At 38.0% G+C, this 11,103-nt stretch overlaps 1 protein-coding gene across 2 annotated transcripts in view; it reads right to left on the reverse strand.

Moving 5' to 3' along the window:
• Positions 1-1,039: 1,039 nt before the first annotated feature.
• The window catches only part of LOC127975296 (DENN domain-containing protein 4B), a 29,151-nt gene continuing 19,087 nt past the window's right edge, over positions 1,040-11,103 (reverse strand). For both annotated transcript variants that reach the window (XM_052579227.1, XM_052579228.1), the window contains exons 18-28: positions 10,613-10,757; positions 10,390-10,533; positions 9,962-10,142; positions 8,442-8,706; positions 7,757-7,861; positions 6,905-7,080; positions 5,439-5,826; positions 5,263-5,362; positions 4,442-4,607; positions 4,311-4,369; positions 1,040-2,693 (exon numbers count right to left, since the gene is read on the reverse strand). In XM_052579227.1, coding sequence (XP_052435187.1) covers positions 2,548-2,693; positions 4,311-4,369; positions 4,442-4,607; positions 5,263-5,362; positions 5,439-5,826; positions 6,905-7,080; positions 7,757-7,861; positions 8,442-8,706; positions 9,962-10,142; positions 10,390-10,533; positions 10,613-10,757 — 1,875 coding nt within the window. In that variant the 3' untranslated portion in view covers positions 1,040-2,547. The remainder of the gene's footprint in view (positions 2,694-4,310; positions 4,370-4,441; positions 4,608-5,262; positions 5,363-5,438; positions 5,827-6,904; positions 7,081-7,756; positions 7,862-8,441; positions 8,707-9,961; positions 10,143-10,389; positions 10,534-10,612; positions 10,758-11,103) is intronic.

Consider the following 11,103-nt stretch of genomic DNA (forward strand, 5'->3'; position numbering starts at 1 on the left):
TGCAGGAAGCAATACCTGAAAAAGTTTTATGACAGATGTGCTGTGGAGAGGTCTATTTCTGCAAAGGACTTAGTGTACCTCCATAACACCACAGGAGGAGGGAACAAATGGATTCCAGGTGTGATAGTAAAACAAACAGGGCCAGTGTCTTACAAAGTTCAGGGACGAGACACAAATGTCACTTTCAGGAGACATGGCGACCAGTTGAGACCCCGGGCAAGTTTACCATTTTGAGACCATAGAGATTCCGTAGCATCAGTGCTGGGAATGTTGGGTAATGTTCGGGGCAGTTGAAAAATAGACAGAGTAAAGCAGTGGTATAAAGGCAGACATTCGATCCATGTGTAATCTTTGAATAGATACGCACCGTAAACTGATTCAATGGAGGGATTGAGAGCTCTCGGACTAAACTAATATCTTAGGCTGTGTTCTGAAGATGGAGGTCTTACAGGTTTGGAACGACAAGAGGGTGAGTTATTAATGACATGATTTTCATTTTTGGCTGAACCCTATAAATTTGGAACACAGCTTTTGTAAACAAAAAAGCTTTAAACCACACCTTTATTCTCGTTTCATTGATTGCACTCCTGGGTTGCTAACATCTGACTCCAACTGGCATTTAGTGACACAAGAAGCCTAGTGTTTCTTTTATATTTTTAATGAGTGTGCTGTGCTCAATAAAGACATGAAAGATGATGATTGTTTATCAGCTTAGAAATATTGTGTTTGTTGATATTTGTGACTTTGGTAAAAATCTAATCAAATTTCATGACCAATTTATGCAGATAACTGGAAAATTTAAAATGGTAAACTTTTTCTTGCAACTGTATACAGTATGCACATATTAAATATTTCTGTTTTCCTTATATATATGTGCTATTTATATTCTTTGATTCTTTTTTATTTTTCTAAATATTTTTCTAATTTTATATATGCAATAATTGATATTTTTCACACATATGTATGTATAATCAAAGGTATCCTGCTAATTATTAATAACAAACTCACATGACAGTGATCCGAAGAAACACACAGAATGTTGGTTCTTAAAACTCTTTTCTTAAAAAAGAAAAACAAAACAACATTCACAACACAGGTCAGAGGTCACCTTAATATAAATTAGCACAGCAAACACATGAAAACTTAAATATAGCTTTAGAATCTCTGTTCTCTTGATAAATGCAGACGTTCATGCTGCAGTGAAGCTCGGCTACTCCGTGGTTATTGCATTGAATGAGAGCACAAACTACAGCTTCCTCTGACATCACTTCCTCTGACGCCACTAAAACTCTTCTAGCGGTTTCATATTCCTCCTCAATAAAATTAAGAATAATGACTGTGGAATCAATCCTACACACAAGAGTGTTTCCTCTGTAACAGTGATTTTAAACACAGATCCGTGTTCAGTCATTTCAGTCAAGGAGAAGAAACTCACAGATGAACACAAAACCTAAAGAAACACGGATCAGAAGAGCAAACGAGAGAGAGACGCTTCCGGACACAACAGAACAAGATCAGATGAAGCACAGCGGATCCAACAGAAGGACATGTTTGATTGAAGAAAACTCAGGCTTCTTCACTGAGATTATTGGGAAGTCTTTACAGATTACTTTTTTTATTTTGTTTTATATCCTGACATATAAAAAATATCCTACTCTTTATATATAAAAACAAAACAAAACAAAACAAAAAAACATTATCATCAGACATGACTGAAAACATCATCAATCAAATCTACAAATTCAAACATGGTGTGTGCTTTTAATGAAAATCATTCTGTCATCATTTACTCTCCTCATGTCTTCATGTTTTGAAAATCTATAATCTGATAAATGAATAAACGTGACTGTATTTTAAAGAATGTTGGGAGCCAAGCAACACTGGACTCTACTGACTGTCATTATATGAACAGAAAACACTGGCCTGAATGAGAGGAAGTGATGACAGAACGATGAATGATCTGTTCTTCACACCAGAGGGAGTTTAAAGGTGAATGTGTTTGATGGTCGTGTGAATATCGGTTACACCACATCACATGACACTGTTTAAAATGACTGAATAAAATGTGTTTGTAGCTCGACAGCAGCGCTGCTTTCTCTCTCGCACACACAAACCAGACTAGTTTACTGAGCAACTCTTCTGTCCAGAACAGAGACGATGGATCTGCTGGTCAGGAAACATCTCACACAAACATGAAGAAGCTCAGACCCTCACTCCACTGCAGGATCATCTCAAACTCCCATGATGCCTTCCGGCGTTCCCAACCGGAATCTTCATCTTTGAGTTCCATGAAATAAAACCAAGAGAAATAAACGAGGTAAATTCAGACGCCACATTAGATCCTATAAAATCTTCCGAGGGGCGGCCGGGTGTCAGTTTGCTGTCATTAGTGAAAGGCTCACGAGTTCCCATAATGCACAGCAGCATCTGCAGAAGCGCTCAGACTGTGTTTTGCGTTCCTCTTCAAGAAGCGGTTAGACGACGGCAAGACGAGACAAGCGGAGTGTGTGTGTGTGTGTGTGTTGTGTGTGTGTTGTGTGTGTGTGATCAGCACTCCAGCGGCAGCAGGAAGCAGCGTCTGCAGTCAATGGCTTTAGGATTGGGCGGCTGGACTCTCTTCCTCTTCAGTTCTTCTCGGCCCAGAGAACTGCTCAAGCGATGGTACGCTGTCTTATAACGCTTATCAAACGAAGCTGCGGACACACAACATAATAAAATATAAATATCCTTACCATTATAGCGATAGTTCACCCAATAATCAACATTCACTGTTAATTTACTCACTCTCAGACCGTGCGAGATGTAGGTGACTTTTTGATTTATTTATTGAAGTAGATTTTTAGCTGAAATCATGTCTTTGGTGAATTCATAAAATGCAAGTCAATGGCTACCGTCACTTTTATAGTAAAAAAAACATTTCACACAACACAAAATGAATCCCTGTGGCAACTGAACAATGTTCAGTCGGTGCAAGAAACTGAATATTATTCACTACATTATTATCTGTAATCCAGAGCCTCGGGCAAGCGGTTCAGTCCACATTAATCATTCTTTTAAACCGGTTCTTTTTTGTCAACTAAAGATAGATAGATAGATAGATAAATAGATAGATAGATAGGTTAAGGCCTGTGCGGATCAACTGAGTTCTTCACAAACATTTTCAACTTCTTGAACACCAGGATTCTATTCATTGATTTCAGTTCCTCCTTCAATACTGTGATCCCATCCAAACTGATCTCCAAGCTCACTGATCTTGGCATTAGCCCCTCCCTCTGTAACTGGACCCTGGACTATCTCACCAACAGACCACAGTCTTTTGGAAGCAGTAACTACACTTCCTCTATCCTCACTTTAAACACTGGTGTACCTCAGGGCTCTGTGCTGAGCCCAATCCTATTTACTTTTTTCACTCACTACTGCATACCTGTGCATGGTTCCAACTCCATAATCAAGTTTGTAGATGACACCACGGTGGTTCAACATCTAGCAGTGTTGTTTGCCAACAACAACCTTGCACTCAACACCCAGAAGACCAAAGATCTGATTGTAAATCACCGGTGAATCGGGAAGAACCATGGTCACACTCCCATCTACAGCGATGGACCTGAAGTGGAGCATGTGGCTAGCTTTAAGCTCCTTTGTGTCCATCTCTCTGAGGATCCTTGTGTTGCCTGTTTAAGCTTTTTTGTGTCATTAGCCACTGACTTTCATTTTATGTATCGCCAAGGATCATGGTTTCAGCTAAAAATCTTCTTTACTGTTCTACTGAAGGAAAAACGTCGGACCCACTTTATATTAAGTGGCCTTAACTACTATGTACTTACATTTTAATGAATAATTTAGTACATTGTACTTATTGTGTACATACATGTTTTTACATTGTACTTATATTTAAAAAAAACACTACATGTAATTACATCTGTATTTAATTTCTGTAATTACATTTATAATTACACTGTTGACCCATATTTTACACCTTAACCCACCCCTAAACTTACCCATACCTCCAACCCTCTTCCTAACCTTACCCCTATCCCACCTCAATAGCAGCAAAAGTGTTTTACAATACAATATGAACACAATAAGTACATTGTACTTATTTTTTTATGTAAGTACATAGTAGTTAAGGCCACCTAATATAAAGTGGGACCAAAAGTCTCCTACATCTTGGATGGCCTGAGAGTCAAATTTTTTTTTTCAAAATAACAGCAAATGTTGATTATTTTTTTAAACTATTACTTTAAAGTTTTCTTTAAAGTAAATAAAAATAAATGCTGTTTATTGGAGTTTGCTGGTTTAGCGGGACTCACCGACGTGATCTTTGCCCATGGCGGCCAGTGTGAGGAAGAGCATCTCTCTGTACAGACTCCTGCAGAGCCACACAAACACACATCAGAGTCTCATCTCAGCTGAGCATCACTACAGCATCACCACGCCTCACCTCTGTATCCGCGGAGTGCCAGGCTGCTTAGCAACCGTATCCAGGAAGAGCGTGATGGCCTTGTGTACCTCGTTCATGCCGATCCAGCGCAGCACTTCCTCCAGGAAGTTGAGGTTGAAGGGATGGTTGTGATGTCGCCAGCTGTAGATGCGCATGGGGACGCCACCTGCAGGACAGGAGGGAATCACATCAATCAATAATGGCAATCAGCAGAATATTAAAATTTATTTTTGAAAATTACCTTTCATACAGTAAGTAACACAGATGTCAATGAAAATATTTTTAAATCTGAAAGTGCAGCATGTGCAGATTTAGCATGTGTCCTATGCTACGGAAAACCATCAGTTGTTTTTTGCATTGGTCTGAATGAAAATGCAAATGTATTGTTTTCCACTAGGTGTCGCTTTTGGAGCTGTAAAAATAACGGTTAAATGCATATACACAGTGCTGATTTGTACTTGCATTTGACACTTGCTGAGTGTTAACCTCAGTCATGTCTGTTTATACCCAGAAGAGAAGTTTTTAGCAAAAGAACAAATGTATGAGAATTCTTTAAGTGCCTCAAAATACTTTTTTTTTTAATTATCTTTCAGATTTTTTTTTTTTTTTTTACAATAGTTTTTTTTTTTTAAGATTCATAAAAATTTTAAAACATGCCTTTACAGTTGCTTAAAATCAATTTTTTTGGGTTTGTGCTATTAATAAACAAATAAGGAAGCCCTGATAGGGTGACAAAAAGTAACAAAGTTGCATAATGCATTAACTTCCATAAAAAATCAAATTAATAAACAAACTAGTCCCTGTGTGTGTTTGTGTCTTACTGTGAATCTTCCAGAGCATGTAGAGCGGAGGCCACTGCTCCGTATCTGGGGTCAGTGTGTCCCACAGCAGCCTCACACGCACCGCCGTGCCCTCTGACCCCTGACACACAAACACAGTCAGCTGAGCTCCTCTGTGTGTGTGTGTGTGTGTGTGTGTGTGTGAGAGAGAGAGAGACCTGTGTGAGGCGTGCGGTCAGCGGAGACGTCCGCAGCAGCTGCAGCAGGTTACTGGGCAGGCCGAGGCGAGTGAAGTACCAAACCAGATTCCAGAAGAGGATGGAGTGACTGTCCAGCAGCTGGACCTGAGAGAGAACAGCCTCGCCCTCGTTCTCCAGCAGACTCTCCATCTCCTTGCGCACCACCAGCGGGCTCAGGTACGCCACCGTCACCTGCGGGGCTCCGCCCACCGACGGCACGCTGCTCTCTGATTGGCTGCTGGTCTCGGAGCTGGAGTCCGTCTCTCTGATGCCATTACACTGATGCTGCAGTGTGTCGTCCGGAGCGGAGCGAGGAAGCATGATATTCTCCAGATCATCCTCCACGCTCAGGTTACTGCGCTCCACACTGCGCACACACACACACACACACAGAGCGAGAGAGAGACAGACACACACACACACACACACACAGAGCGAGAGAGAGACAGACACACACACACACACACACACACACACACAGAGCGAGAGAGAGACAGACACACACACACACACACACACACACAGAGCGAGAGAGAGACAGACACACACACACACACACACACAGAGCGAGAGAGAGACAGACACACACACACACACACACATACACACACACAGACAGATCCTGTGATTTCTTGACACTTCATTCATACTTTAGATACTTCTATTGGTATTTTCTATATATTCACAGGTTCATGAAACTGCAGATCATGTAAATAACACCATAGTTTCAATTTTCATATTAAAATTTCTTGTGCATTTACAAAATTGTTTTAGAGATTCTGTACTGGACAAAAGCATATTACATAAATCACTTTATATATTTTTAGAATTTTTTAAATATATTTTTGAGTTTGGAAAATCAGGTGTTTGTTGTGACAGCAGTATTTCAGACAGTGATTCTTTCAATTGTTCTTTTACTGATCACAAATATCAAATTGACTGAAAATTAGATTTTTTTTTAAGGTTCTCAAAGCAAAGCAAAATTTATCATATTTTTAATTATTAAAACAATAAAACATTTGGAAGAAATTATTATAATATACTATTAAATAAAAAAAGTTTCTTTAATAAATAATGTTTCAAAATAATAGTATTTTTTGTCTCTAGTTTTTTTAATACATTTTTTATTTCAGTTTTAGATATTTTAGTACTTTTATATCATTTTTTTTTAACTGCTTACATTTTCAAAACTTTGCCTCTTTTTTCAAAACTTTACACACAAATCCAAGAACTGCACACAAAATGCTAAATGTCTCTCATCTCTTGCAAAATGAAGCACTGTGTTGAAAATATCACAAATGCATTTCAAAAGCAAACATTTGCTAACACTTCTGCAATAATATTAGTTCCTGTTAGACTGTTGTGTTACATCGAGAATTGAGTTAATGTTTATTTTATTTGAAATAATGTTAAATCTGGTGTTAGCTGTAGTAGTTCTGTGTTACCTGCAGATGGGCCCAAGGTCACAGATTTCTGCGTTTAGCAGTGGCACGAACGGCGCGGAGCAGAACGGACAGGTGGTGTTGAGATTAGAGTCATCAGATGACCAGCCGGCCATGATCTCCTCATCATACACCAGAGAATTACAGCTGCGACACAGCGAGCAGCTCGACATCAGAACCTGACACACAGACACAGAGATGAACATAAACACAACATAGACCAGAACATTTTGTTGGCCATAGCTCAAATTGTACGTATCTGAACTTCATCAATCCGTTGCAGTGAATGAAAAGGTATCAAATCAATCACAAGTGCAGTGTGGAGTACCTCAAGGCTCGGTACTAGGGCCGTTACATTTCTCAGATAATTAGGGTCTCATGTAATTGTCCAGGTGTCTGCAATAGTGTTTACTATGATTACTATTCTCATTTGCATTATAGACTTTCTCTCTCTCTCAATAATAATTAAAATATATGGTATAAATTACTCAAGTAAATGTGATGTTACCGCACTATTTCATCTCTGAGTCTAGTTTGAAGCGGCAGAATGCTAGAGCTAACGAGCAGGTACTTTTTCCCTGCCGTTAAACGATTTTAACGCACTCTGCTTCACGGCAGGTGGTTCTTGACCTCCACATCATCTATTAAAATTGTTAAATGCACAGCTAGCCATGCATCATCTCTTACTTATACTACACTATTTGTGTCAAAGTAACTGCGTTTTAAACAGGAGAACACTGTGAAAAACAGTAACGATAGTAAATATTCAATATTTCATTCTTCCAACAGTTTCTGTGCAATCAAGTCCATAATATTGCCAAAAAAAAAGTGTCGTCTCTCAAAGATATCACAAACCTCAATGCCCGCCCCTTCCTGTGCAGAATCCCACGACTTCCTGTGAGGAACCACCAGCGTCTGGATGTCCATCATGTCAATGTCACTCCCTACAGACAGAGAACTCTACAGACATACAGATACAATTATTATCAGGGCTGTCTAGTGATTAACATGGAATCTAATTTATTGCATTACATATTTTGAGTCAACATTGCATAAATAAATTATAGTTAGTTTATCCAAAAATGATTTTTTTTTTCATTTTTTGGTAAACTACTGTAACCATTATTTTTTTTTAATGAATACTGTAATATAAAATTATATATAAAAAAAAAAAGGATATTCTGGATATTAAACTATTAGCACCAGTAGGTGGTGGTGTGTCACTGTCTTAATGAGTGAGTCACTGAATCATTCATTCAACTGAATCATTCAGAAATGAAGCAAGTGACTGGCTTTATTTATGAGTCAGTGAATCACTGCTGTGTGTTGATCAGAGATAGATGTTCATCAGTTCTGCTGTATTTGAATGGAAGTATTTTCATTTGTGAACTTGAGCAAAAACTAAAATGTAATACAATATTAACTTATTTAATGAACTGTTGTATAAACTCGTGCAAATATATGACATTAATTTAAGAGTGTTTGCAGCTGATATCTTGAATTTTAGGCTCTTATACACTCTAAAAAAGATTCCAGTCACCTCAGACGTGGCGTTGTACAGCCGCTCCTTGGCCTTCAGCAGACTCTCGGTCATCTGGCTCTTGCGAGAGGGTTTCTGACGCGAGTATCTGTTCGCTCCCGGCCGCCGGTCGTCTACGCTAGCAGCTCGTCGCGCCGCTGAACGGTTCCTCGTAGGCGTCAGCAGCTGCTGCAGTTTCCCGGCCAGACCGCGGCTCGGAGACGACACGTTGTTGTAGTTTTCATCCACCGACTTTCTGTTCGGAGTCTCCCTCACTTCCACCGACCTGCAGAACACGAGCGTTTTTAATTCATACAATAGCTTCTGTTTCAAAATAAGAAACGAGTTTATAAATGTATTTGTCAGTAAATAGTGCCTAAGTAAAATCCAATCAATATCATTCTCCATTCCATCTGTTTGTGAACACAATTAATCCAGCAGCTCTCAAGCGTTCTCCACAGCCCCTCGTGATCCAGAACTATTAATTAATTAATTAATTAATATTTTTCATATACAGTCACTCCTGGTTTCTGTACAATAAATTTCTGGATTCCAGAAAAAAATTGCTCGTAATTTTATTCTAAAATTATTAATTTATCTATTTATATTTTTTAAAAAAAATTTCTTTTTTTTATCACTTAATTGATTTAATTTTAGTACTTTTTTTGTTTTAAGTCATCTGTTTTTCAAATTTGTTTTACTTTTATTATAAAATTTTTAGCATGGTGAATTAAAATAAGGAATATATACTTTTTTTATTTGTTTAAACTTATTTTACAGCTTGTTTTAAATTATTTGAACTGTTTTTAAGTAATCTCGAGGCCCTGGAGTCCTGGCTGAGAGCCGCTGGTCAAGTGCACATCACAATAAATCAGTTTAATTAAAGCTAATTACAGTGAAGGTACGCACCTGTGAAAATCAGTATTAATGCACATCCTTTGCTCAAGCTGCTTTCCATGAAGAGTAATGATGAGATTAGCTACTGTTTAAGAGCAGTAACACACTAATGAACAGGTTTTAATAAACAATGTTTTATCTTATTTGGTTTAATTTTTCAATTATTTATATACATTTTATATTTCACAGATTTTATTAATTTATTCAAATTAATTACTTAATACATAATATAACAAAAAAATGTAATTGTACATTTTTATGACTTAATTAGTCAACAATTAACTAGAAAATAAAACAAAATTATTTAGAATTGTGTGATTTAATTAATTTGTTAAAATAAAATGCTAACATTTTTTTTATTATTTTAATGCTACATTTTTATGATTACATTAATTAGTTAAAAATTAAATAGAAAAAATATAAGAAAAAAATCAATTTGTATGATTTCATTAATTTGTAAAAAAAAAATCTAATGAAATGCAAAAAAAAAAAAATTATTTATTATTTGAATTCCACACATTTATGATTATAATAATTAGTTTATAATAAAAAATAATTACATTTATTTTAATCAGGTAAATAATTAAAAAAAAAGAAATATCTTGGTCTTTTACTGGTTTATGCTTGTTTTTATGTCTGTGTACCTGCTGTCCCTCTCCGGCCGACTCCTGCAGTCTGTGTCTGCGTCTGCGCTCTCTGCACAGTCTCTGTAGAAGGTGGACAGACAGACGTCGCTGCGGCGCACTAACACCGCTGGAGGACTCAGTGTGTGTCTGCGGCCGGCGGGAGGCTTCTGCGCAGCTGCTTTCTTTGACAACTTCAGCTCTGATCAACAAACAAAGACTGATATGTGACCCTGGAGTCGATTATACTGAAACTGAGATTTATCCATCATCTGAAGACTGAATAAATCATCTCTCCATTGATGTCTGGTTTGTTAGGAGGACAATATTTGACTGAGGTACAACTCATGGAATCTTTAATATGCATCGTTCAGAGGAAAGATGAAAAGAAAACAGCATGTAAACTTTTCCCTCAGACATGCGTTGATGTCTAGTTATCAGTCACTCACTGCATCCTGACGCATGAACGCTGCTCAGACTGTTGCTCTTGGTCAGACTCATCAGTGATTCGTGGCTCGAGCTTTCACTCAACCCGCTCCAGCTGGACTGACGAATCAGAGCCGAGTGGGGGCGGGGCTTGGACAGCGCATATTCTGAAAACAGGAGCAGAATGTGAGAATGAGACACTGCTGTTGGCTGTCAATCAGGTGCTGGAGGCGGGGCCTCTCTGACCTGTGCGGCTGCTGAATGATGCGCTCCTCTTCTGCTGTTTGATTGGCTGCCTGAACTGAGCCACGGCCAATACCACGTTACGAAGCTTCGCCCAGCGAAGACGCCCTCCCTGATTGGTGGATGGCCATTTGCTCTCTAGCACCGCCTACAGACGGCAGAATAAAACACAACGCATGAGTAAAGAGAAGAGTTTTATCTGTGTGTTATATCAGGGAATCCCAAGCTCTTTCAGCTTGAGTATCTCCTTAAAACATCCTGAGATTTTGAGTTCAAGTTTCAGTAATTTAACACATTCACATGTTCACGGTTCTCTTGATTAATGGTCACATGACAAGCAGCTAAACACAACTGCCATCTTTTTGTAAGCGTTTTCATTTTACGTTTTTATGATTTAATAAATGTTAGTTTTTCGGTTTAATTTTTTGTAAATGTTCTTGATAATTTTTCTTTTTTTAAATATTAACAATGTCATTTTACATATTTATAATTAA

Source organism: Carassius gibelio, chromosome B16 (assembly GCF_023724105.1).
Source record: "Carassius gibelio isolate Cgi1373 ecotype wild population from Czech Republic chromosome B16, carGib1.2-hapl.c, whole genome shotgun sequence".
NCBI lineage: Eukaryota > Metazoa > Chordata > Actinopteri > Cypriniformes > Cyprinidae > Carassius > Carassius gibelio.